The sequence below is a fragment of the Chlorocebus sabaeus genome, chromosome 16, assembly GCF_047675955.1.
Source record: "Chlorocebus sabaeus isolate Y175 chromosome 16, mChlSab1.0.hap1, whole genome shotgun sequence".
NCBI classification, from domain to species: Eukaryota; Metazoa; Chordata; class Mammalia; order Primates; family Cercopithecidae; genus Chlorocebus; species Chlorocebus sabaeus.
Window position 1 is genome coordinate 34,065,848 of NC_132919.1, and position 27,803 is coordinate 34,093,650.

Consider the following 27,803-nt stretch of genomic DNA (forward strand, 5'->3'; position numbering starts at 1 on the left):
CCCAACATCCTGGGACAGAGGAACCTCCTGAGATAAAATTGGAGTGGGGTATCAAGCAAGGGTTTGCAACTAAAAGGGGCAGGGAGTCCTCTTCCCTGATTCCTGGGCAACACAAGTGTCATGAGGGCAGAGTCCAGAGACCCAGGCTGTGATAACTACAGCAATTATAATAATTACATCACTATCCTTCACTTATGAGAGGAGTGAAGCAGAGTCCAACCAGCTTATTATTTGGTGCCATCACCTGAATCCCAGTCTGCAATTTCCTAGCTGCATGACCCTGAGCAAGTTACCTAACCTCTCTGAGCCCCATTATTTTGATCTGTGGACAAAAAGCAGCATACTTCATGAGTGTGTTGCATGTCAAGTGCCTTGCCCACAGTAGGTACTCATGAAATAGTAGCTGTTAGTATTAGGGGGCATAAGTTTCTCACGCTACAAAGCATGCGCATACCCAGTAGCACAACAGCCCTGTGAGGTAAGCAGGGCCTCAATTGTTATCGCTTTTCACAGAAGGTGAAACTGAGGGCTCACAGAGGGAAAATGCCCAAGAGCATCTGCTAATCAGGGATGGAAGGTGACTTGAACCCAGGCCTCCTGGCTTTGCCCATGGCACTCTGAGAGAGACAGCCCTGCGCTGAGATAGGTCCCAGGGGAGGAGCACTGGCCCACCCTGGGGAAGAAGACCTGGTCTGAGCCCATCACCAGGCAGAGGTGGGCAGGTTTTGGGGGTAGGGGGCATCAGCGTCATGGTGAGAGAAAGGCTCGGGGAGAGCTAGTGGCTGGGGCAGGAATGAAGGCTTTGGGGTCTGGGATGGGGGAAGAGGTGGGCCCGAGGATTGGGTATGGGTGAGGGGGCCGGGACATGATGTGAGCGGGAGCTCCGGAGGCTGGAGGTTGCGCAGAAATCCAGTAAGTGGAACGCAAGGGGCTGGGGCTGGGGGGACTGTGCACAGGAATTGGTTGGGACTGATGGAGAGATGAGGGCCATGGACTCGGGGGAGCAAGAGTCCGAGGTTTTTCAGATTTGAGGGGTGCATGGGGCTTTAGAATTGGGACGAGTCGGCGACAGGGAGGCCAGATCTATGCACTTGGGATGGGAAATCATATTTGAGGAGCTGGTGTTCAAGGACAGAAGGCCTGGGGGGCAAGGGTGGGACCAAGAGCGGGGCATGTCCGGAGGCCTTACCATACAGGCTCTGCACGGCCAGCACGTCGTCCCAGCTGAGCAGCGCGTCGCGGCCCAGCCTCTTGTAGTAGGGCGCCATGAGCGCGCGTGGTGCGGGCGAGTGGGTGAGGCCGAGCGTGTGACCGATCTCGTGCGCCAGCACCACGAACAGGTTGCGCCCACGGCGGCGGCTCAGGGACCACCGCTCGTCTTGGTCGAAGTGCGCTTCGCCGCGCCGGGGCAGGAAGGCGTGTGCCAGGGCGCCCCCTGAGGGCGGGGCAGAACGTCAGGGGGTGCCACGGGCCCACGATGCCCCCAAGTACTCGCGGCCCAGCGCAAATGCCACTGGGGTGTGTGTGGCTGTTTTCTGCTGTATAGTTTCCCTCCTAAAGTCTGACAGAACCTGATGTGTGCAGAGGTGAACAGATGACTAGGCTGTGGAGGCCTAAGAGGCACTGTGGTGCAGATATGGCATGGGCCCACCAATTTGGGTGCCATACCTACTTTTACAATCTACTAGCTGTGTGACCTTCAGCATTTAGCTTAACCTCTCTCTGTCTTAACTTCCTGATCTGCAAATGGGAATGATGATGGTGAGCTTCTTCCTCACAGAGTTGTTCTTAATAATAAGTGTGTATGTGCGTGTGTGTGTGTGTACATGTGTATTACAAATCATGCAGCAGGGTGCGGTAGCTCACGCCTGTAATCCCAGCACTTTGGGAGGCTGATGTGGGAGTAACACTTGAGTCCAGGAGTTCGAGACCAGCCTGGGGAACAAAGCAAGACCTTGTCTCTGCTAAAAACCAAAAGCATTAGCTAGGCATGGTGGTGTGCACCTGTAGCCCCAGCTCCTTGGGAGGCTGAGGTGGGGAGGCTCTCTTGAGTCCCAGGAGGTCAAGGTTGCAGTGAGCTGTGATTGTGCCACTGCACTCCAGCCTGGGTGACAGAGTGAGACCCTGTCTCAAAACAAAAACAAAAACAAAAAACCCCCAAAAAACATGAAACAACAACAACAAAAAAGTGATCCTTGGAACAGTGCCTAGCACATAATAAGGGCTACATAAGAATTACTTTCAAAAATATCTAGAAGTAGGTAGAGTATAGTTACCCCTAAAAGGAGGCATGATGGGACCTTCTGTTTCTTGATTTGGGTGCTGGGAGTGTTCAGTGTATGAAAGTTCATCAGGCTAAACTTGAGATAGTTCACTTCTATATTATGTATATTTTCTTTAATAAAGTATATATTTTTATTATTTATATATATAATTATAATTAAATATAATATTTATAATTATAATTAATTATATATATATATATATTCTTGCCCTCCTCTGCCAGGGCACCTCTGGGGGGGCCTCTCTACTTATAATAGGAATGAGCAGAGGGAGTTGGGCCGGATCAGTGATTTTCAAGCTTTTAGTGTGCCCCAGATGGAGCTTATTACATGTGCAGGTGCCAGGGTACCACCCCTAACGATTCACCTTCCACAGGGGCAGGTGACCCTGACACAGGAGTCAGAAAACTGCGCTAGGATAGTTTGCATAGAAGCTTGTTGAGGGTTCCTCCAGCTTTGCCTTCTTGGAACCCAGGCCAACTGGGACTGACAAAAATAGGGGGGCTGGACTAAAAGGAGAGCCTCCTGGGGGCATGGAAGGTCAGCCGTGTGTAGGAGGAATCCATGCTTATTTTGAATACGCCTCCAGCTGTTTCAAGCACTGTTCACTCTATTCAGCTCTCACTGGGAGACAGATGGGCAGCTTTGGGAGAGGAGAAGACCTCTATTCAAAAAGACAAAGTATCTGTCCCAAATCAGAGAGTTGCTTGGGGATCCCAAAGTCCTCACTCCCAGTGCAGTGCTGTCTTAACTAGGTATGGATAGAACCATCTCAGGTAGATCACATGGATGAAGTCAGTTACAAATAAGTGCATGTGTGCACTACATGTGGATTCTTGCAAAGCCTAGATTTCTCTTGGTCCTAATCCAGGTCCCAGCAGCAGGGCCTGGATGTGGGCTTTGTTGTAGGTGGGCTTGACTGAAAGCAGGAGGGTGCGAGGGAGATGGGGGCTCAAGTTCCCAGGCCATACAAGGGCTTAAGTCCCCAGCCTGAAGGGGTCTGATCAGGTTTCCTTTCTTCGTTAGGAGAGGAAATATGCAAATAGCCTATATTCAGGTTCTGAAGGCCAGCGTTGGGCAGAAGGGGAAGAGAGTGGTTTAAATTGCTGCCAGAACCTTCAGGTTGGGGACAAACAGAACTATCTGTGGTGTAGGTATATAAAGCACTTCCCTGTCGGGGTTGTCAGGAGTAGGGTGCCTCTTGCCCTGTGGCAGCAGCTGTGGTAGTTGGGGGTGGGGGAGCAGTGGTGGGCAGTGGATGTGTTTTAGGGCTCTGGAGTGAACATCCACACTGGAGAACAAGAGAAGCACAGGCCTGTCTAGAGGCAGAGGATGGATGATGGGACCTTGGGAGATTCTCCCAGAATGCCTAATACTCTTTAGAATTTGCAAAACATTTTTCTTGCAGAGCTTCATCTGACTGTCCGTTCAGACATGTGACACATAGTAGAGCAGGGACCACTGTTCCCATTCCAGGATGAGAAGACTGAGGGTTTTTTGCAGGGAGATGTGGCTCTGCCAAGGCCACAGGGAGGGTGAATACTTCATTGCCACCCCCAAACTGCCTCTCCAAGTTGGGTTCCCCTCCTGCTGTGTGGGAGGGAGGCTTTGTGTCAGCACCTGGGCCATCAAAGGCGTTCCCCAGCCCATCGTTGTGGTCCCCTTGGAAGAAAGTGAGCCGGATGTCAGCGGGGCCTGTGGCTGGGGCCTCCCAGAACTCCAGCGCTGAGACGTTGCTCCACAACTGGAAGGCGGCACGCACGGCGCCCCGAACTGCCGGCTCCGGCAGGCGCTCAGGCCAGTTCACCAGGCGGTAGGAGAGGTGCTGCTTGTACCATTTGTTACCTGCCACCCAGAAAGCCCACATCAGTCACACCTGCTGCAGAGCCTGAGTCTGGTCCCCACAGACCCAGTACGATGGCGAGGTGTAGGCCCTCTCCCAGCAGCCCCTGGTCTGATGGGGAAGACATAGTTTTTGCCCTGGGCAGCTCCCCCTTTGACTAGGGCAATACTACCTGGCTGAGGGCAGCCCTCAGACTGAGAAGACTCCCCTTACCCTGGACAGTCCCCAATACAATGGCTTGGACTGTGGAAGTCCCAGTGTGTTGGAGGGGATGCAGCCTCTGCCCAGGAGAAGCCCCCGATCTGAAGAAGTCTGCCTGAACCCTTGGTCTAGGATCTTATTCTTCCCCACAGCCTGGGCTGAGTCTGAAAACAGTTCTGTGTCTGTTGCTACCAGCAAATCCCAGCCCCCGCCTTCAGTGTCAGAGCGGAGGAGAGTGCGGCCACAGAGGCCACAGCTGTGACTCCCCCAGCCCCCCACCATCTCTCTTCAGGCCTCACACCCTCCTGCCACCTCTAGACACTTCACTCTGCCCTTTCCAGGGCCTGGGGTCTATGGCCAGCCAACAACCACAAGACTCATTCATTTGAGGTTCTTTCCTGCCCCTCTCCTCTTCACTTCCTCAGGGACTCTGGAGAGCTCTGAGGTGAAAACAAATAAGAACAAAGGGTGTGTTTTGTCATTGACTGAGAGAAAGTTTTCCATCTCTGCTTAGTTAAGGGTTTTTCTCCCTTTGCCCCAAATTACAACTCCTCCCTGAGGGCTGAGACTCTGGCCCCTTGCCCCAGCCCCCGTCAACTGAGTCTGGGCCCATCTGCAGCTCAGCATGAACCCGGCAGCAGCATGGCTGGAAGGGCCAGATCCCGAGTTTCTTGTGGGCTATTTCTGAGCCCTGCAAATCCCAGGGACTGGGATTGTAACCTCAAGTGGAAGACTCATGGCTTGGAGGCAGGACTCTTGGGCCAAGGGTGTGATAACTGAGACCTGAGACCCCAGGACAAGGGGCCTGCCCAGGGTCCCAGAATGAGTGAGTAGATGAAGCAGGCCCTGACACCTAACACAGGGCTCTTCCATTATCCCACATAGACAGGCAGACACATTTGCCAGGACTCCAGGCTTATAAATCTGCCCAAACATCATTCCTTCTGGTCAAAGCATGAGCTGAGATTCTCCAGATGTAAGGGAGGGTCTTGGAGAGCAGAGGAGCTGGATTCCCTTCTCCTCACCAATGCAAGTGGGGGAGGGGCACATCCCTTCTCCCACCCCTGAGTCAAGCTCCATTCAAGGCAATGCCGCCTCCCTGGGCCTGTTTGGCCTGGCAACCACCCAACCTCTGCCTCCCAGCCAGTGACCAACCCTTAACGAGGGGAGAGGGAATGGCTCTAAGGAAGCGAGGGAGACAAGGAAGGCAGAGGGAAGGCCTGGGGTCCAGAGGTGCAGCTGAGGGTTTGTGATGTGCCAGTCACACTTCTGCTGGGCACACTGTGAGTCTTCACTGGGCACCAGACTGTCTGGCGCTGGTCTCTTTCACACCCTGCTGTGGGGATAGACTCCCAGGCTCTTTCTTTCCCCTCACAAACCTTTAATCCACTAGCATAGTGTGAGATGGCTCCTTCCGCCTCTTTGCAGCTAGCAGGGCCCCTCACTTCCCAGGCAGAAGAGGGGGTGGTGGGCAGTTTTCTCATTCTAGGCCGCCAGTGAAGGTGACAGGTCTCAGAATAAAATCCTGTAGGAAACTCTGAGTGTGTGCATGTGTGTGTTTGGGGGAAGGATAGAAAGGATGAATAGGAATGGAACTTGAAAGAAAATGACTGTTTTCCTGAGAGAGGAGCAGGGTAGGGGGTGTCACTAGTGTGCCTGCCAGGAAGAAAGGACCTGGCCGGGGGCCAGCGCCTGAGCCCTTGCCCCTGTCTCCCTCCAGATTTGCTCCCATGGAGAAAGCTAACCGCTGTAGGCCCTGTCCCAAACTCCTGGCCAGGGAGGGCTGGTTTTCGTGGTGACCCCCAGGCCCTTCCTCTCCTACCCCCAGTAGCACCTGGCATTGTACCCCCTGACACCCTTGCTCCACAGTTCAAAAAGAAAGAGGGAAGGAAAAAGTATGGGAAGGAGGAGGAGAGCTAAAAGCTTTGCCTGGACAGAACCCTGGAGTTCTGACTCCCAGCAGGGAATTGACACTGTAGAAAGAACATGGATTAGAATCCCAGTATCTCTACTTGCAAACTTACATAACAAATTATGGAATCTCTCCAAGCCACAGTTTCCTTATGTGCAAAATGGGGTTGATAAGACTTTCCCCATAGTAAGATGTGAGGCTTAAATGATACAGCAACATGGAACTGCTGGGCATGTAGTGCATACTCAATAAATACACATTCCCCCCTTCTTTCCTTTTCTACCCAGATATACCCTGGTGCCCCCAGCCTCTGCCAGCTCAGTGAAGGAACAGAAGGCCTGCAGGTAGGTAGGAAGAGCAGGTACCTGCAATGAGGTTGTCAGATGAGTTTCTTTTTTCTTTGTTTTGAGACAGATTCAAGGAATTATCCTGCCTCAGCCTCGAGTATCTAGGATTACAGGTATGTGCCACCACACCAGGCTAATTACTTTTTGTATTTTTAGTAGAGACAGGGTTTTACCATGTTGGCCAGGCTGGTCTCAAACTCCTGACCTCAGGTGATCCACCCGCCTCAGCCTCCCAAAGCGCTGGGATCAAAGATGTGAGCCACTGTGTCCAGCTGCCAGATAAATTTCTTTTTTTAACTTTAAAAAACTATTTGTTGTTCATCTGAAATTCAAATGTAACTGGGCATCTTATATTTTATTTGGCAACTGAGTAATACTATCCTCTATCAAAAAGTGATGCTCTGGCTGGGCACGGTGGCTTGCGCCTGTAATCCCAGCACTTTGGGAGGCCGAGGTGGGCAATCACCTAAGGTCAGGAGCTTGAGACCAGCCTGGCCAACATGGTGAAACCCCGTCCTTACTAAAAATACACACACACACACAAAATTAGTCTGTCATGGTGGCGTGTGCCTGTAATCCTAGCTATTTAGGAGGCTGAGGCAGAAGAAGTGCTTGAACCCTGTAGGTGGAGGTTGCAGTCACCCGAGACTGTGCCACTGCACTTCAGCCTAGGTGAAAGAGTGAGGCTCCCTCTCAAAAAAAAAAAAAAAAAAAAAGAGAGAGAGAGAGATGCTCGAAATTATATAGTGACGAACTCTATTAGATCCTTCCTTTGGGGCATGAGAAGGTGAGATACAGCCAGAAGGAAGCAGCCCCAGAGCTCAGGTCAAAGTATAGCTGTTGGACTGTTTCTGGGGCTGCCCCACTTTCCACTGCATTCTCACAACAAGCCCCTTCCACCTGGTAATCAGGGACCATCTCTCCTTTGCAACCTGGAAGGGCCTATGTCTCGGATGAAGGAACGGAGCCTCAGTGAGCAAAGTGACCTGGCCCAGGCCACACAGCTGAGACTTGAACCCAGGGCCTCTGGCTCCAGGGATGCTGCTCTCTGTTCTACCAGTGCCTCTTGAACTCACAGCTCTCTGCTCTTCTACTTTACTCTTCCTCTCTGTTGCCCAGAAACATGGTGGGACACATAACATGTTGACACCAAGGGCATCTTGACTCTGGAGCCGGACCCCATTGCTGACTCCTTGCTTTACCAGGAAGGCAAGCAGTCAGTACTGAGGACCTAGAGTGGCTGGGCATATAGGTGAAGCAGAATTGGGTTGGCAAACACCTGGAAACAGCTGCCCTCCAACAGTGAAGGGGAACTGCCCACAATTTCCTTACAGGTTAGTTAAGAAATGAGAACAAATTATGTGCCTTCTGTCCTGTTCCTAATGAATACTATCAGTAAAAGTAGTCAATTAAACACATTAAAAGTGGCAATGGCCCAAAGTGTTCACAGTAAAATTGATGATAGATGAAAATCTGGTTAAAAACCCCCATCTTGTTAGAAATCTTGAAAGCTGCAAAAATTGAGCAGAAAAAATTAGATTTAGTAAAAACAATCAGGTTGTTAATATTATGCATGGTAGGCCAGGCGCGGTGGCTAACGCCTGTAATCCCAGCCTTTTGGGAGGCCGAGGTGGGTTTGAGACCAGCCTGGCCAACATGGCAAAACCCTGTCTCTACTAAAAATCCAGAAATGAGCCGGGCATGGTGGCATGCGCCTGTAGTCCCAGCTACTTGTGAGGCTGAGGCAGGAGAATCGCTTGAACCCAGGAGGCGGAGGTTGCAGTGAGCTGAGATCGCGCCACTGACTCCAGCCTGGGCGACGGAACAAGACTGTCTCAAAAAAAAATTATGCATAGTAAAACTCGCTATTTGTGAAAAACTGACAAAAGAATCAAATCTTCATAAATCTTAGATCTGTATCATTTAACCCCTGGAATATTAAATTTGGCTAAAAGAAGGAGGAGGAGAAAAGGAAGAAACAAAATAAAGCTACAAAAGGAAAATCATGACAGCAGAAACCGTAATGTGCAAACTGTGCTATGATGAAATGTTCAAAAGAGGCAAATCCACTGAGACAGAAGTGGATTAACGGTTGCCAGAGGCTAGGGGAAGGGGAGAAGGGGGAATGACTGCTAATGGGCATGGAGGTTCTTTTCCGGGTGATGAAATGTTCTGGAATTAGATTGTGGTAATGGTTGCACAATTCCACAAATATCCTAACCACTGAATTGTACACTTTAAATGGGTAAATTGTATGGGATGTGAACTATAGCTCAACAAAGTGGTTAAAAATATGCTATGGACAAAGTAAATCTTATGAATCACAACTTTGTTTAGTAACTGTTTGAAAAAGAATGAATTCTAATCCCAGCACTGTGGGAGGCCGAGACGGGCGGATCACGAGGTCAGGAGATCGAGACCATCCTGGCTAACACGGTGAAACCCCGTCTCTACTAAAAAATACAAAAAACTAGCTGGGCGTGGTGGCGGGCGCCTGTAGTCCCAGCTACTCAGGAGGCTGAGGCAGGAGAATGGCATAATCCCGGGAGGCGGAGCTTGCAGTGAGCTGAGATCTGGCCACTGCACTCCAGCCTGGGCGACAGAGCAAGACTCTGTCTCAAAAAAAAAAAAAAAAAAGAAAAGAAAAAGAATGAATTCTGATGAAAATAACTTCAGTAAATATAAATGAAAAATGTTAGCAACAGTTTAACTGCCCTGCATTGAAAATTGATCAAGGAATTACGTGGGTTTTGTGGGGTTTGATCTGGAAAAATACTTGTACAATGAAAATTCATCAATGTAGGTGTCAGTCCGACTTAAATGTCTGTATTCACAATCATGGTCCTCAAGCCAAGAGGTCCTATTCACCCACTCCTCCCGTGCCCTAGGGAAGAGAGGTTACCAATAAAGTCCAGTCCCAGGCTCAGCTGTTTTCCTAGCCATTGGCTTCAAGACTTTGGGAAATCTTAGCCTAGCCAGATTTTAACAGTGCTCACCTTGCTTTGCAAAGCGTTTCTTACGCCTCATTTTGGTCCGGTGTCTAGCAAACAGGTCACTGATCCTCTCAGCCCAGGCCGCATAACTGTTGGTATCTGCAACCCCGCAGCGGGGACGAGTCATCTGGCGCAGGGTGGTGCGGTCCAGCACACCGCTGACAGGTAGCTGGGACACCCACTGAAATGCTCTGTCAGGAGGAAAGGACCACAAGGGGAGGGTGAGTGGTAAGGGTGAGGGCAGGGAGGTCTGCCTCCCTGGGGTGTGGCCAGCCAGGCTTCCAGGAGGAGGGAGGAAATGGCCAGAGCTTGGCATCCTAGCACCCCTACCCCAAGTCCTCCACATCCCTCCACCCTACCTGATGGCATCGCTGAATCGAGTGGAGGTGGGAGCTTTGGGGACCTGTTCATTGAGGTATCCATACTTCTCTAGGAATGCCTGCGGGAGAGAGGAATATCTGCTGTTTCCATAGCATACTTTTCCTTTCCTTGGTCCCCAAGGGCCCATGGTATATACATCCTGCCCAGTCTCACCTCTTGTCTTTTGCCCAAGAGGGTCTACAAGCTATAGCAGAATGAGTCCTGGGATTAAAGTCAAAAGGACTTGGACTCAATTCCAGGCCACCACTAACTAGCTGATGATCTCAGGCAAGTCACTCAATATTTCTGAACCTTTGCTTCCTTATGCCTAAAACTGGGCCAGTAGTACCTGCCCTGCAGTACCTACTGGGCCAGTGGTACCTACCCATATCTTATGGCATCGGTAGGAATCTAGCAGGACATGCTAGACAGTAGAGTAACAGGCTCTGGAATCAGGCCCACCTAGGTTTGAATTCCAACTAGTAAGATACTTCTCTAAACCACAGGTTTCTCAACTGTAAAGTGGGCGCAATACTAGTACTTACCTTACAGGGGTTTTTTGTGTGTGAGGACTAATCACAAGAATGCTTATAAAGCACTTAGCACAGTGCCTGTCACATAGAAGGGACTCCATACAGAGTAGCTATTATAATATGTGTTATGTGCATATACACTATTCATATGCATCCTGAAACAACTACATTCTCTAGAATATCTTCTGGTATTGATTAGGAGCTAATCAGGTGCTAGCTCTGCCATGGCTGGGTTGTGAATTGTCTAATTCTGGCTTTTAAAAAAAACAGTTATCTTCCCCACCAATGTAGATATATTTATTTTGTTTTTGTTTTGTCTGAGATGGAGTTTTGCTCTTGTTGCCCAGGATGGAGTGCAGTGGTGCAATCTCGGCTCACTGCAACCTCCACCTCCCAGGTTTAAGCGATTCTCCTGCCTCAGCCTCCCAAGTAGCTGGGATTACAGGCATGCGCCACCACGCTTGGCTAATTTTTTGTATTTGGTAGAGATGGGGTTTCACCATGTTGGCCAGGCTGGTCTTGAACTCCTGACCTCAGATGGTCCACCCACCTCAGCCTCCCAAAGTGCTGAGATTCCAGGCATGCGCCACCGCACCTGGCCCAAACGTAGCTCTATTAAAGGTCCTAGAACAAGAAATGCACTTACCACTAACCTTATAATTGATATAAAAACTTGACTCTCTAAAAGATGTATTTTTTGAATTAGAAAGCTTCTTTTAGTCATTCATTTGTTAATTAATGCAGTGTACTAGGTACCCTGCTAGGTACAATAAAAAATAAGACATCCCTAAGCCAGGCGCAGTGGCTCACGCCTGTAATCCCAGCACTTTGGGAGGCCGAGGTGGGCACATCACCTGAAGTCAGGAGTTCAAGACCAGTCTGGCCAACATGGCGAAACTCTATCTCTACTAAAAATACAAAAATTAGCTGGGTGTGGTGGCGGGCACCTGTTGTCCCAGCTACTCTGGATGCTGAGGCATGAGAATCACTTGAACCTGGGAGGCAGAGGTTGTGGTGAATCAAGATCACACCACTGCACTCCAGCCTGGGCGACAGAGCGAGACCCTGTCTAAAAAAAAAAAAAAAAAAAAAAAAAAAAAAAAGGTAAATAAATAAAGGACATAAATTGGTACTATGAAGAAAAGAAACCAAGTGATGTGACTGAGAATAATTCAGAGAAACTTCACATCGGAAGGTCAGGAAGGGGTCGAGTCTCTAAGGAGCTGATACATAATCTGAGTCCTAAAGAATGAGAAGCTTGCCATGCAACGAGGTGGGAAAGGGTGTTCCAGACAGAGGAAAAGGCAAATTCAAAAGCCCTAGGCTAAGAATGACAGTGTCATGTTTAAGAAACAGAAGGAAGGCTGGAGCACAGTAAGTGTGAAGAAACAGAGTGTGAGATGAAGTCAGAGAGAGAGGCAGGGCTGTCAGCCAGGACAAGAAGTGTAGGTTTGTTTTAGTCCTGCTGATGGATTAATTGGTGGGGAATGAAAGAGAGAAATCCAGGATGCTCCTAAGTTTTTGGCTTGGAAGGTGATGCCATTTAATGTATGAGGAAGTCTGCAGGAGGTACAGATCGGGGTGCCTGGGGATAAGATTACCCTGGAGATTTCAAAGTGGCACTGGCTGTGTGATCCTAGAGCTCAAAGCAGCAGCCTGAATATTTCAGCATGTGGGTGACATAAAGCCATGGACCAGGACGAGCTCCTCTGGGGAAACTGGTATAATCGAGAACATCTCAGCGTCCAGGTGCCTTTGACTCTGCCTGCCCTAACATACCTGGAAGCTGTTGTCTCAGTAATCAAGTGATTTGAAGCCAGTGGAGAGAAAAGTGTGACTATTATTCTCACCTGTCACCAGTTCTACCCTTTGGGCAGACGATGCACTTGGCTCTCCGCTTGCCCTTCTCACTGATAAAGTTACATAAATGTCACCTTGGATGAAAAAAGAATGTTACCTCAGCTGCATAATTCCACACGGAGAATTCTTGTACCTACATAGTCTCAATTTTTACCCCTCCTTGTTGTGCTACCTATACAGAAACAATTTTCTGTCTTCTTCTCTTACCCCCACTTTTCTTTGCTGTATTTCTTTTCTTTTCTTTTTTTTTTTTTTTGAGACGGAGTCTCGCTCTGTTGCCCAGGCTGGACTGCAGTGGCCGGATCTCAGCTCACTGCAAGCTCCGCCTCCCGGGTTTACGCCATTCTCCTGCCTCAGCCTCCCGAGTAGCTGGGACTACAGGCGCCGCCACCACGCCCGGCTAGTTTTTTGTATTTTTTAGTAGAGACGGGGTTTCACCGTGTTAGCCAGGATGGTCTCGATCTCCTGACCTCGTGATCCGCCCGTCTCGGCCTCCCAAAGTGCTGGGATTACAGGCTTGAGCCACCGCGCCCGGCCTGTATTTCTTTTTTCTTTTCTTTTTTATGTTTTGTGTTTTAGAGATGGGGGTCTCACTATATCACCCTGGCTGCAGTGCAGTGGCTGTTCCCCGGCATGATCATCGCGCACCACAGCCTCAAAGTCCTGGACTCAAGTGATCCTCCTATAGCCTCTTGAATAGCTGGGACTACAGGTGCTGCATGCCACCATGCCTACCATGCTATCTTTCTCTTTTTTTATTTTTTTCTTTTTTTTTGAGATGGAGTCTCACTGTGTTGCCCAGGCTGGAGTACAGTGGCTGCGATCTCGGCTCACTGCAAGCTCCACCTCCTGGGTTCATGCCGTTTTCCGGCCTCAGCCTCCCGAGTAGCTGGGACTACAGGGATCCACCACCACGCCCGGCTAATTTTGTTTTTGTATTTTTAGTAGAGATGGGGTTTCACCGTGTTAGCCAGGATGGTCTCGATCTCCTGACCTCGCAATCCGCCTGCCTCATCCTCCCAAAGTACTGGGATTACAGGCGTGAGCCACCGCGTCCGGCCACTATGCTGTGTTTCTTAACTTAAAATAATTCCAGTCATAGCTGCTGTCTTAAGGGAAATGCACAAGTTGGGAATGAAGCTAGATACTAAGACCAGCAAACCCTTAAATCTTTGCAAGTATCCAACTTCCCCTTGTGGATTTAACTCACATTCATTTTCAGCAACCTCCACATCCTCTTCTCAATAAAGTAACTTTTCATAGACTCCTCTTTCTAGATAACTTTCCCAGTCCATTTCATTGTTTTTCTGCATTAATTCATTAGTATTTCAGAACTATTGTTTCCTTTTTTCCCTTTGCAAATGTACACTATTTTTGGATGCATAATGGATTAAAAGTGTCCTAGTGGCTTAATTTGGGAAGTTATTTCCTGCTCAAAATCGTGTGGCATCACGGTATAGCCGCCAGATTTGGGAATGAAAATCTGTTCCCAACCCTGACTCTGCCAGATGACTGGGGACAAATTATTATTATTTTTATTTATTTTTATTTTTTGAGACGGAGTCTTGCTCTGTTGCCCAGGCTGCAGTGCAGTGGCGTGATCTCGTCTCACTGCAAGCTCCGCCTCCCGGGTTCACGCCATTCTCCTGCCTCAGCCTCCCGAGTAGCTGGAACTACAGGCACCCGCCACCACGCCCGGCTAATTTTTTGTATTTTTAGTCGAGACGGGGTTTCACTGTGTTAGCCAGGATGGTCTGGATCTCCTGACCTCGCAATCCGCCTGCCTCGGCCTCCCAAAGTGCTGGGATTACAGGCATGAGCCACCATGTCTGGCCGGATGGGGACAAATTATTTAATCTCTTTGAGCTCCTCTTTCTTTATCCACAAAGTGAGAATAAGTTCAATTTATTCTTGATCTTATTCAGGGTTCTCAGAAGGACTAAATAAAAGAATGCACATTTAGCACAGTGCCTGGTACATAGTAAATGCTCAATAAACAATCGATCTGGTTGATTTACCTTAGAGGGAACATTAACTACAGACTTTTGGAATGCAATCCATCTGTAAAAAGGGAACTGCTTTGAACATGGCAGTTACACCTCTGTTCTCAATTCAGGTGCTTCTATCTCGGACTTGCCTGACCTCATCTGGATGCCTGGTTCTCTTCCTTGTCTCCTCCCTTTCCCTTGGGGAGGATGGACAGAGGACTTTCTAAAGGTAGCCAGGGAATTAATGTCTCCTTAGAGGCAGTTGTGCTAGGTGAGTGACTTGGGAGAGACCAGGTCACAGGTCGGCATGGCTGGCACTCCCTTGTGCCTCTCTCCACAAACACACCCAGCCCTTATCAGGGAGTTGGCTCTGGTTCTGGAACTCTGAAGCCTTGGCCAGAGCGGGAGGGAGGGGAAATTAACTGGCGGCGTCTCCTGTTTCCTGGCTGGGCTGCTGTGCCTAGTACTCTGGCAGGCAAGGTGGGGTGGAGGGCAGGATGGGGGTTGGGAGTGAGGGCCTTTTTCAGGGGTCGCTCAGAGGGGAAGTCCTCTGAAAGAGGAAAGGCTCAGAGGGGCCTTTCTTCCTAACTCGCCTCTGGGACCCTGTAGGGTTACAAGGCAGAGTTAAAACTCTCAGTAAGCAGAATGAGCATATGCCTGGGACACCAGCCAAGCAGAGCCACTGAAAGAATGAGAAAAAGAAATTTTAAGCATTTGACATTTTATATTTCTATAAAAGCACTGAAGTGGCTGTGCGCAGTGGCTCATGCCTATAATCCCAGCACTTTGGGAGGCCGAGGCAGGTGGATCACCTGAAGTCAGGAGTTCGAGGCCAGCCTGGCCAACATGGTGAAACCCCATCTCTACTAAAAATACAAAAAATTAGCTAGGAGTGGTGGCCAGTGCCTGTAATCCCAGCTACTTGAGAGGCTGAGGCAGGAGAATCGCTTGATCCCGGGAGGTGGAGGTTGCAGTGAGCTGAGATCACTCCATTGCACTCCAGCCTGCGGGGGGCGACAAGAACAAGACTCCATCTCCACCAAAAAAAAAAAAAAAAAGCACTGAAGTATTATAACAGGGATTATCAGGATTTATGGGCTCTCTTATATTTTTATGCTTAACATGCGTATATTCCAAAAAATTTCAAACACATGCAGGAAGGGGCTCCTGCTCCTTACTGATGTCAGGGCTGAGTGCTCTAACATTCTGTGGGGTGGAGGCAGATCCACATCCCCGGGTGAGGAGGTAGTGGGGCTGAAACTCCCTCTGCTCCTGGAGGTGTCCCTAAGCCTTTTCTGTGAAGCTTTTTTCATGCCTCAGTTTTCCCCTGCAAAGGCGAGAGAAATGGTCTACGCTGCATGGGAGAAGGAGCAGGGCTGTGGGGTCAGGGTGGAAGAGTGGAAGCATGACAAAGGGATCCCAGGAGAAGACACAAAACTGGGAGGTGGAGCTCCAGTTCTCATCCCAGCTTGACCACAAACCCTCTTGGGGGTCATTTTCCTTTTAGGCTTCCATTGTCCTGGGGACTTGTTCAGTGGTTCTCTTAAGGACTCTCTGAGTTCCATCTGGGATCATCCCTGCCCCACTTCATGGAGGCAGAGTCTAGACTGCTCCTCCTGGCCTTGAAGTTCAAGGACCAGGTTTTCTCTCTTCTCTATTTTCCACCCATCCTCTCTCTTAGGGAGCCCAAGCCTTGAGCTGAATGGAGAGGAAGCTGGAAGGCTGTGCCCCGTAGGTGACTCACCCTACCCTGGCCTAAAAGCTTATGCCAACATGCCTTACCCCCTTGGTTAGGGCTGGGACCACTTTCCTGGGGAGTCACCTCTGAAAGTCCCTGGGAGTGGCTGTGGAGTCTGGGTAAAATGGAACTAGTTCTCCCGGGACCCAGCCAGCTTGGTGGAATCACACAGTGCTAGGGATTTTATGCCTGCATCAGTCCTGACTTGTTCTGGGAGGGTGCATACAGCCAAGCCTATTTAGTGCCTGAGGGAAGAGAAATTTTGGCCATTTCTGCGCAGGGCAGGACCAATGATGAGGTGTAGCAAGATGAACCCAAGACCTGAGTCAGGAAGTCTGCATCATTGAACTGGCAGGGCAAGGGCACTGGACTGAGAGTCTTGAGTTTTATTCCTGGTACTATGGCTAACTGTGTGTTCTTAGGCAAGTCCTGTGCCTCTCTGGGCTTCAGTTTCCTCCTCTATAAAATTAGGAGGTTGGATTATTCTTATCATTTTTGAGATGGAGTCTCGCTCTGTCACCCAGGCTGGAGTGCAGTGGCGAGATCTCAGCTCACTGCAAGCTTCGCCTCCTGGGTTCACGCCATTCTCCTGCCTCAGCCTCCCAAGTAGCTGGGACTACAGGTACCTGCCACCTTGCCCGGCTAATTTTTTGTGTTTTTAGTAGAGACAGGGTTTCACCGTGTTAGTCAAGATGGTCTCGATCTCTTGACCTCGTGATCTGCCTGCCTCAGTCTTCCAAAGTGCTGGGATTACCTGCATGAGCCACTGCGCCCGGCCAGGAGGTTGGATTATTAGAGCTCTAATATATATTCCAGCTCTATTCATTATTCTAGCCCTGCTTCTGCAACTGACTAACTGTAAGCTAAGACAAAGTTACTTAATCTCTCTGTGCCCCAATGTATAAAATGGGAGAAAGAACACTGTTTTACCTTTCTCACAGGAGCATCGTCAACATCTAAGAAGATGGTTTGGGAAAGCTTTATGACAGTTGCCCTATTAACAATGTTATTTTTACCTCTATGGTCATGGAGCTTTATTGCTGGAAGGGACATTTGGTAGGTGAGTGTGTAGTACTCACCTTCTTTTTTTTTTTTTTTTTTTTTTTGAGATGGAGCTTTGCTCTTGTTGCCCAAGCTGGAGTGCAATGGCGCAATCTCAGCTCACTACAACCTCTGCCTCCTGGGTTCAAGGGATTCTCCTGCCTCAGCCTCCCAAGTAGCTGGGATTACAGGCGTGGGATTACAGGCATGTGCCACCATGCCGGGGTAATTTTTTGTATTTTTAGTAGAAATGGGGTTTCACCATGTTAGCCAGGCTGGTCTCGAACTCCTGACCTCAGGTGATCTGCCCACCTCGGCGTTCCAAAGTGCTGAGATTACAGGCGTGAGCCACCATGCCCAGCCAGGACTCACCTTCTTAGACATCCTCCATATCATAGAATTTCAGCAGCAGAAATGAAATTAAGAATTTAAAAATTGCCAAATGCATGCAGAAACTGTCACTTTACCTATGATATACTCTATCTCATGTTACATTTTATTATTATTTTAGTTCTCATAGTGACTATTTGAGATTGTGCTTATCATTTAAGTGTATCTTTGGCATTATTAGCCAAGTCAAGACGCAGAGAATGGCAAGGGGTAGTGGCTCACGTCTGTAATCCTAGCACTTTGGAAGGCTGGGGCGGGAAGATTTCTTGAGGCCAGGATTTCGAGACCAGCCTGGCAACATAGTGAGATCCTGTCCTACAAAAAAAAAAAAAAAAAAAGGGGGCGAATGATAGCTGGTATTGTGCCTTGATGTGTTCTATATATGAAAATATCGGGGCCGGGCACAGTGGCTCAAGCCTGTAATCCCAGCACTTTGGGAGGCCGAGGCGGGCGGATCATGAGGTCAGGAGATCGAGACCATCCTGGCTAACACGGTGAAACCCCGTCTCGACTAAAAATACAAAAAATTAGCCGGGCGTGGTGGTAGGCGCCTGTAGTCCCGGCTACTCAGGAGGCTGAGGCAGGAGAATGCTGTGAACCCGGGAGGCGGAGCTTGCAGTGAGCTGAGATTGCGCCACTGCACTCTAGCCTGGGTGACAGAGCGAGACTCTGTCTCAAAAAAAAAAAAAAAAAAAAAAAAAAAAATAGAAAATATTTTCTGGTAGTCAGGAACACAATAAGCCCTAGACAACTGTAGAGCTTTATGAAGATGTCACACCTTCTTTGAACCTCACAATGACCTTGCAAGAATATAGACAGGACAGGTGTTGCTATTCCCATTTTAAAAATGAGGAAATTAAGTCTCAGGGGAGTGTAGTGTCTTACCAAAGTGACCTAGTGTGTGACAGTACTCTAATCTGAATCTTCTGACATCTACCCTAGGATGTTTTATTTTACATTTAAACAAGTGACTCAGAGGCTTTAAAACTAAAGGGGCAAGGGCCAAGCTGCTGTCTCTACTGGCGAACTGACTCTCAAGAAAAAGGTCAAACTGGGGTGTTTCTGGCTGGATTTCTCTTATCTGCTTTACAAGAAAGTCCAGGGTTAGAGCAGAGAAAAGAAGTTGCTCAGGCAGTGGGTGCTGGCTTTCAAATAGGGGCTGGGATCCTGTTTTCCATCACACCCAAAACAGGTTGTTTAACAGGCCACAGGCATTTGACTGGACTGAAGCATGTTTCTGCGTAAAGACAAACATCTGCTACCAGAATGATCTGCTTTCACTCTCTGGCTCCTGGGAGCTAGTGAAGACCTCAGGGCAGTGGGGTCAACTCAGCTCCTTTCCTTTATTTTGGGCAAAGGCTTCCCCTTCTCTTCCCTCTGCCTGACTCCCTTTCTTTTCTCCTTCTTTCCTTTGTCCTTCATTTTTCTTTTCCTTTCTTTTTTTTTTTTTTTTTTTTTGAGTCAGAGTCTTGTTCTGTTGCCCAGGCTGGAGTGCAGTGGCATGACCTCGGCTCACTGCAACCTCTGCCTCCTGGGCTCAAGCGATTCTCCTGCCTCAGTCTTCCGAGTAGCTGGGATTACAGGCACGCACACTGTGCCCGGCTAATTCTGTATTTTTAGTAGAGATGGGCTTTGCCATGTTGGCCAGGCTGGTCTCAAACTCCTGACCTCAAGTGATCCACCCAACTTGGCCTCCCAAAATGCTGGGATGACAGGTGTGAGCCACTGCACCCAGCCCCTTTGTCCTTAGTCTTATAGTCACAAAGTTCCGTCTGGGTATAACCTAGATGCCTCTTGCTATAATCCCTGCTCCTTCTTCTTTCTCTCTCTCTGTCTCTCTTTTTTTTCTTTCTTTCCTTTTTTTTTTTTTTTTTTTTTTTTTTTTAAAGATAGGGTCTTGCTCTGTCGCCCTGGCTGGAATGCAGTGGTATGATCACAGCTCACTACAAATCTTGACTTCCTGGGCTCAAGTGATCCTTGTACCTCAGCCTCCTGAGTAGCTGGGACTACAGGCATGTGCCATTGTGCCTGGCTAATTTTTCAATTTTTATAGAGATGGAGTCTCTCTATGTTGCCCAGGCTGGTCTTGAACTCCTGGCCTCAAATGATTCTTCTACCTTGGCATCCCAAAGTGCTGGGTTTACAGCCGTCATAAGCCTTTATGACCAGCCCTCCTTTCATTTTCTGTCCTTAAGGAAGATGGAAAACAGTAGCCCGTTAGTCTTTATCCAGACCACATCTTGTACTCTTTCTCTAATGCCAAATAAATATACTGTGTGGACTCATGGTTCTCACTAGACTTGTGGGGCTAAGTTTAGGGCACAAAATAATGCCTTGATCAAGGGTGGGTTTAAGGAGATATTTTCCAACCATCTCTCGCTGCTATTAGGGTCATGCTTCCACTCCCCAAATCCTGGTAATCGGCTAGACAAGTGCTTTGCCACCAACTGTGGTCCTCTAGAACCCTTCAGAGCCTCTTCTGCACTTCTCTTCACCCTGTACCCATGAGTCACTGAGCTGAGTTCTTGGGAACAGCTTCCACACCCAGGCTTCTGGGTTTCTGACTCACGAAAAGTCAAATGAATGGCTCTGGGGTATGAGAAACAGACACTGCATCTGGGGGTGGATACTCCACAGAAGCTCCAGTGTCTCCCTGGAGAAACAAACTATCCAACTCCTTGTACTGGCACACTGGGAGTAGCTGTACAGATATAGCTAGACCACCCAGTGGAAGGCAGGTCCTGAAACTACTGCCTGGCTGTTCTAAAGAAGGTCCAAGCAAAGCAAATATTAGATAGATCCCTTGGGAATCTGTGTCACCCAAGCACAGGACAGTGTCTGGCTTGGAATGGGAGTGGGGGACAGGGTGATGATGTCATCCGTTAAGTCTCAATCTTGCAACTCAGCAGTGTATGCTCTTCCTACTTACTAGTGCTGTCAGCAGCTCTAGTTTTCCTAAGTGGGCAACAATGAACTTGTTTGTTCACAACACAGCTTTGTAAGCAGTTAGTCTCCTCCCTGGCAAAGCCCACTCTGGAAAGGCCTCGACTTTGTTACATTGTGTGCACACAGGGGACACATAGAGCCATGTACACAGGGTACAGGAATACACCCAGAGACTTGAGAACACAGGCACATCCAGACAGACAGACATGGACACAAAGGCAGATGATGTATACACACACACAGGCACACACATATATAGAGGCACAAGCATACAAGCACACCAAAGCCAAACAGTGTTAGAGCTAGAGAGAATCTTAGAAGTCATTTAAGAAATTTAGCCCTCTTATGTTACAGGAGAGGAAACTGCAGCCAAGTGAAGGAACTACCTATGATCACACAGCTGCTTTTTATTATTTCTTTCTTTCCTGTGCCCTTTTGGTTTAATTTGTTCTTTCTTCAGATTCTCAAAGTGGAAGCTTAAATCATTGACCTAAAATTTTTCTTCTTTCTTACTATAGGAATTTAAAGCTGTAAATTTCATTTAAAGCTCTGCTTTAGCTGCATCTCACAAATATTGATATAAATGTTGTATTTTCATTATTATTTAGTTTCATTGCTCTGATGATTTCTGAATCAACCCATGAGTAATTTAGGAGTGTGTTGTTTAATTTCCAAATATCTGGGGCTTTGCTAGATGTCTTATTGCTACTGATTTTAAAATTAGTTCTGTTTTTGGTAAGAAAACACAATTTGCAGCATTTAATTTTTTTTTGAGACGGAAGTCCCGCACTGTCGCCCAGGCTGGAGTGCAGTGGCCAGATCTCGGCTCACTGCAAGCTCCGCCTCCCGGGTTTATGCCATTCTCCTGCCTCAGCCTCCCGAGTAGCTGGGACTACAGGCGCCCACCACCTGGCCCAGCTAGTTTTTTTGTATTTTTTTTAAGTAGAGACGGGGTTTCACTGTGTTAGCCAGGATGGTCTCGATCTCCTGACCTCGTGATCCGCCCATCTCGGCCTCCCAAAGTGCTGGGATTACAGGCTTGAGACACCGCGCCCGGCGTTTTTGTTTGTTTGTTTGTTTGTTTGTTTGTTTTTTGAGACAGTCTCGCTCTGTTGCCCAATCTGGAGTGCAGTGGCGCGATCTGGGCTCACTGCAACCTCCGCCTCCCGGTTTCAAGCAATTCTCCTGTCTCCGCCTCCTGAGTAGCTGGAATTACAGGCACACACCATCACGCCCAGCTAATTTTTGTATTTTTAGTACAGACGGGGTTTCACGATGTTGGCCAGGCTAGTCTCAAACTCCTGACCTCAGGTGATCCACCCGCCTCAGCCTCCCCAAGTGCTGGGATTACAGGCATGAGCCACGGCACCTGGCTTTTTTTTTTTTTTTTGAGACAGAGCCTGGCGCTGTTTCCCAGGCTGAAGTGCAGCAGTGCAATCTCCGTTCACTACAACCTCTGCCTCCTGGGTTCAAGAAATTCTGCCTCAGCCTCCCGACTAGCTGAGATTACAGGCGTTTGCCACTATGCCTGGCTAATTTTTACTATTTTTAGTAGAGATGAGGTTTCACCATGTTGGTCAGGCTGGTCTCCAACTCCTGACCTCAAATGATCCTCCTGCCTTGGCCTCCCAAAGTGCTGGGATTACAGGCATGAGCCACCACACCTGGCCTTTTGCAAAATTTAATTTTTTTAAATGAACTGAGACTTATTTTATGGCCCAGCCTAATGGTCTCAGTTGGTAAATTATTGATATGCACCTGAAAAGAATGTGTATCTGGAGTTCTCAAGTGTAGTTTTCTATCAACATCAATTAGGTCAAGAAGGTTTACAGTATTGTTCAAGTCTGCTACATCCTGACTGATTTTTTTTTTTGTCTATTTTTTCTATTCTTTATTGGGAGAGTAGTGTTAAAGTTTCCAACTATCCAGTTCCAAAAGGCCACATATAATATGATCCCGTTTATATGAAATGTCCAGGATATCCAAATATATGTACACAGAAATTAATCTGTAGAGGCTGAGTAGGTGGTTCAAGTCTGTAATCCCAGCAATTTAGGAGCCCGAGGCAGGCAGGTCATTTGAGGTCAGGAGTTCAAAACCAGCCTGGCCAACATGGTGAAACCTTCATCTCTCACTTCCCACTTGACACATCCCATTTCCCGCTTCACACTGACATTCCAATTCACAAATGTATTAATTTTTTTTTTTTTAAATGTGTAGAGACAGAGTCTCTCTATGTTGCTCAGGCTGGTCTCAAACTCCTTGGCTCAAGCAATCCTCCAGCCTCGGCCTCCCAAAGTGCTGGGATTAAAGGCATGAGTCACTGTGCCTGGCCACAAATGTACTAATCTTAAAATAGCAGAATTCCATTTACCTGCCCCCGCTTGCCTTGTGCCATTGTCATAACTGTTACTTTTACATGTGTTTTAAAGTCCAACTTATGGCCATAAGGGGGCATAGTCATAAGTTGGACTTTAAAACACATAAAAGAAGTAGTTACGACAGTGGCACAGCACCTGGCCAAGGGAAGCAAGGGTGGGTAAATAAAATTCTACTGTTGTAAAATAGTAGAATTCCAGCCTGTAATCCCAGTACTTTGGAAGGCCGAGGCAGGAGGATTGCTTAAGTCCAGGAGTTGAGACCAGCCTGGGCAACATGGGGAGACCTCATCTCTACAAAAATATTTTAAAATTAGTTGGGCATGGTGGTGCGTGTCTGCAGTTCCAGGTACTCAGGAGGCTGAGGCACGAGAATCACTTGAGCCCAGGAGACTGAGGCCGCGGTGAGCCATGGCTGTCTCAAAAAATAAAAATAAAGTCCAATTTACAGCGTTATTATTTTGCTTTAAGCAGCAAGTTGTCTTTTACAGAAATTATGACAAGGGAAAAAAGTGTTTTATGTTTACTCATTTCCAAGCTTTGTTGGAATAGGTCTTATTCTAGTTCATGGTGCTTACACCTAAAGCATGGCATTGCTGGTGTTTCAGATAGATGCCCAGGGTGCTGAAGAGGTTTTTCCATTTTGGCTGGCCCAGACTGCCGATATCTTCCAGAACTGCTCAACTTCTCCAGTTTTATTTCCTGTTCTCAATCACATAGCAGCTGTTCTCTGGTAAGTGTCACACAGTCTCACCCTACACGTGCTAGCACAGTCCCCAGGCAAGGACTTGCAGTGAACCCCATACAGACTTATGGGAACCCCCTTCAGTATAGCTCCCTCCTCTGTAATGCACTGCTCCACGGATTCCAGCTACTTCAACAGCCCTGAACTCTGAGCTTTGTCCCTCAGCACAGCAGGACTGCTGTGCTCTGCTTGAGGTCTAGTTCCCCACACTGCAGTCGGGAATTGTCTCCAAGCAAAGGACGGGGGAAATTGTGGGGCTCACTTTCTGGGTTTTCCTTCTGTGGATGGTTGTTCCCTAAATGACACAACAATATCTCCCATTCCTACATTCTTCTCACAACATGACTTTAACACTCCTCCCAGCAATTGTGGGGTCTACTTTCCCTACCCTTGAACCTGGGAGGGGGCTGTGACTGCTCTAGCCAATAGAGAGCAGTAGAAGCAATAGTAGGTCATAAAAAGGATATAGTTCCTCTGTCTTCTCCCCACTCCCAACACTCATCCCCAGGGGCCAGACACCATGTTATAAGGAAGCCCAAACTAGCCCACATGGACAGACCATGTGGATAGGTCCACGTGAAAAATAACTGAGGCCACCAGCCAACAGCCAGCATCGACTGCCAGATATCAACACACTTTAGATGATTCCAGTCCCAGACACTGTAGAATGGAGACAAGCTGCCTTGATGTGCCCTATTTGAAATTTCGACTCACAGTATCCGTGAACTCAATAAATGATTGTTTTACTTCACTAAGTTTTGGGGGTAATTTGTAATGTAGTCATAGTAACTAAAATACTCTCTTAAGGAATTGCAGCTCTGTGCTGTCTGCTGTCCAATGCTGAAAATAGTCGCCTTACATATTTTGTCCTGTATTATTGTCGTGAGGGAGCTAGTCTTCAAGCACAGACTTTAAGCCGAAGCTGTATTCTCTAAAGTCATGATAAAGGTAATAACAACATTGAGAGCAACTTCCTTTTATAGACTGCTTTCTATATATCCTATGAACTGTGCTAGGCATTGTACATATGTTATTTCAGTGAAACCATACAACAATCTTGTGAAATAGGCATTATTAACCCCCATTGTATGGAGAAGAAAACTGAGGTTCATGGAGGTTAAATGAGTTATCCATGGTTTACATATGGGTTTGTCTGGCACTGAAGCTCATGCAATTACCCATATAAAAAACACATACAGACACATTCCCAGTTGTGTGTGTATATATGTAACATATGTATACATACACACACGTGTACATGCATAGGCATATAGAGACACATACATACCCATTACACATTTCTAGAGTTTTTATGCTTTTAAAATATTTTCTTGTTCTCAGAGTTAAAAATCCCCTTCCCCCCAATTTATGTTAAATAGACTGAAAGAAAATCTGCTGGATATTAAGTTTCCCAAGCATACCCCAAGATGAAATTCTCTCCATCTGGGGCCACCACAGGCATGGGCAGCAGAGATATGCCTCTGTTCCCTTGCCAGGGATTGCCTGGGACCCGAACTTGCAGGGAGGTGGGGTGGGACTCTTAAACAAGACTTGGCTTGGCAAACAGAAGCCTTCTCCTGGGGCTGCAAGGACTCTGTACTTGATGTTGTAAGAGTCTCAATTCAGAGAAACAAAGTGCTTCTCTGAATGTGCAGAGAAAGCAGAGAGCACGGAGCAAGAGCCCAGTGCTAGGAAGGGAAGGAGTGGAAGGCGACGAGAGATAATCCCTTGTTGAAGCAGGATCATTTCCAAATATTCCCCAGTAGTGATGGGAGCTGGCTGATGGAAGGATGAGGCATTCAGAGAGGGCCCTCTTCATTCTGCAGTTTCCCCAAATTCAGCTTGCCCTTCTAGGGAAGGGGAGTAAGGGAGGATACTGAGAAGCTCTCAATGGGCAGTTTGAGGGCAGGAAAGAAGCTTTTAGAGGAGCAAGAGTCTCAGGGCAGAGCGTTGAGCTCAGTAATTCAGAACCTGTTCATATTCCAGCCGGGCGCGGTGGCTCGCGTCTGAAATCCCAGCATTTTGGGAGGCCGAGGCAGGCGGATCACTTGAGGTCAGGAGTTTGAGACCAGCCTGGCCAATATGGTGAAACCCCGTCTCTACTAAAAATACAAAAATTAACGCGGCATGATGGCGCATGCCTGTAATTTCCAGCTACTCGGGAGGGTGAGGCAGGAGAATCGCTTGAACCCAGGAGGCAGAGGTTGCAGGGAGCCAAAATCGCACCATTGCACTCCATCCCGGGAGACAGAGCGAGACTGTGTCTCAAAACAAAAACAAAACAAAACAAAACCTGTTCAAATCCCTTCTCCTTAAAATAGTGTAGACCCTGGTCATAGTCTTGAGAAGTAAGAACACAGGCAGACATGCTTCTCTAGGGGGAGAAAAGAAACGATACTGTTGTGTTATTACAATCATTTTGTTTTGTTTTGTTTTGCTTTGCTTTGCTTTTGAGACAGAGTCTCGCTCTGTCGCCCAGGCTGGAGTGCAATGGCAGGATCTTGGCTCACTGCAACCGCTGCCTCCCGGGTTCAAGTGATTCTCCTGCCTCAGCCTCCCGGGTAGCTAGGATTATAGGCGCCCGCCACCACGTCCGGCTAATTTTTGTATTTTTAGTAGAGACGGGCTGGTCTTGAACTCCTGACCTACGGTGATCCGCCCACCTCAGCCTCTCAAAGTGCTGGGATTACAGGCGTGAGCCACCGCGTCCGGCCTACAATCACTTTTATCTAGAAAATAGATGCCCCATATTGATCCCCACCCCTACCTCACAAAAACATTCCCCTTGCGCGACCTGCAGCAAGCAAGTTGAGTCCAAAGCAAGAAAATGGAAAGGGAGCTCTCTAAGGTTCCTGCCCCCTTTTCTCCAGTTCAGTCCTGAAGCCCCGTTTAAAGCTCCTTAGAAGCAACTCTTGAGAGTATACTACTCTTGGACATTTTACACACAAAGAAACTAGTTCTGAGCAGTTTCAATGGCTTGCCCAAGCCTGAGGTCAGCGGCGGTCCCCAGCCAGGAAGCCAGCGCTGTGTTCCGCGTCCTGGTCAGCCAGGGGTACCCTCTCCACAGCACCAAACTGAGGCTTCCACACCGTTCGGGGGCACCCGACGAATGAACGTCATTCTCCCCAGCCTAGGTGGTGAGGGAGAGTGGCCCCGTGCCAAACTAGGGTAGGAGGTCCCCTCTGGGCTCTTGTCTGTCTGTCCGGTTTCGTCTCTGCACCCACCCCAGCCCATCAGTGCGGATCCGCGTGCCTGTGTGGTTCCAGCCCCGCACGGGGAAAAAACTGCCCGGCTTTTTATGTTCAAGTGCAAAGGGGGCGGAGGACGGGGGAGGGTAACGCAGATTGTCTGCTCACAGGGGACTGCCAGGTGGCCTGACTGAAGAGTTCTGACAGGTCTCAAGAACGCGCACCGCTCTCCGCCAGGTACACACCGCGTACCTCCGCCTCCTTGCGCAGCTCCTGGCCTTCGCGCTCCGCGGGCTGGGCATCCAGGCGGTCCCACAGCAGTAGCAGCAGGGCGCGCAGCAGGAGGCCGACGCGCGCGACCATCTCGCTGCCTCTGGTGCAGCCCGACTCGAGGAGCTACTGCGCGCAGGGAGCCAGCTGGCAGTCAGCCGCGTCCGGGACCCCAGGGATGGCAGTGCTCTGCGCCGACCCCACGCGGAGTGGGACTGTCCCGGGGTTTCGCCAGTGCCCCAGCTCCGCGTGCTGGGCCGCTCCTCCGCCGCGCTTCGCCGGGAGCCGGCCAGAGGTCGTCCAGCCCGGGCAGTGCCTGCCGGCGGGTCCGCCGGCCCCGGGGACCGAGGGAGGGAGGAAGGAAAGGCAGGCGGAGGGGGGCGGAGGCGCGGCACTCCCGCCCCACCCACCCCGCTCCGCCGCTGGAACGCGCAGCGGTCCCAGAGCCTCTTCCGTTCGCTGCACGGCCTCGCCCTGCGCCCGCCACCGCCCTACGGATCGGTCCTCTCGCCCGCCACCTCCAGTTGACCCGGATCTGTCCAGGGAGGGTGAGGGAAGAAAGGCCTTCTCCTGGCAAGCGTGGCTACCTAAGACTCCGATGAAGAGAGGTCTTGGTCTACCTGAGGGTCGTTGATTGTTTCAGCTGGGTGGGGAGCGAGGCCCCCCCACCCAGGGTCGGGGTGTAAGAGAAGGAGCACAGGGCTGGGGTCAGAACTGGGTTTGAGTTCCAGACTTGCTCCTTTGCTAGCCCTTTGAGTCCTGCCTCAGCCACCTGCTGGCTGTGTGGT

General features: G+C 49.0%; 1 protein-coding gene across 1 annotated transcript in view; it reads right to left on the reverse strand.

The window, feature by feature from the left end:
• MMP28 (matrix metallopeptidase 28) overlaps positions 1 to 27,416 on the reverse strand; it is a 30,407-nt gene extending 2,991 nt beyond the window's left edge. The window contains exons 1-5 of the mRNA XM_008011075.3: positions 26,998 to 27,416; positions 9,938 to 10,017; positions 9,582 to 9,769; positions 3,903 to 4,127; positions 1,190 to 1,435 (exon numbers count right to left, since the gene is read on the reverse strand). Of these exons, the coding sequence (XP_008009266.3) occupies positions 1,190 to 1,435; positions 3,903 to 4,127; positions 9,582 to 9,769; positions 9,938 to 10,017; positions 26,998 to 27,108 (850 nt within the window). The 5' untranslated portion in view covers positions 27,109 to 27,416. The remainder of the gene's footprint in view (positions 1 to 1,189; positions 1,436 to 3,902; positions 4,128 to 9,581; positions 9,770 to 9,937; positions 10,018 to 26,997) is intronic.
• Between the last annotated feature and the right edge of the window lie 387 nt (positions 27,417 to 27,803).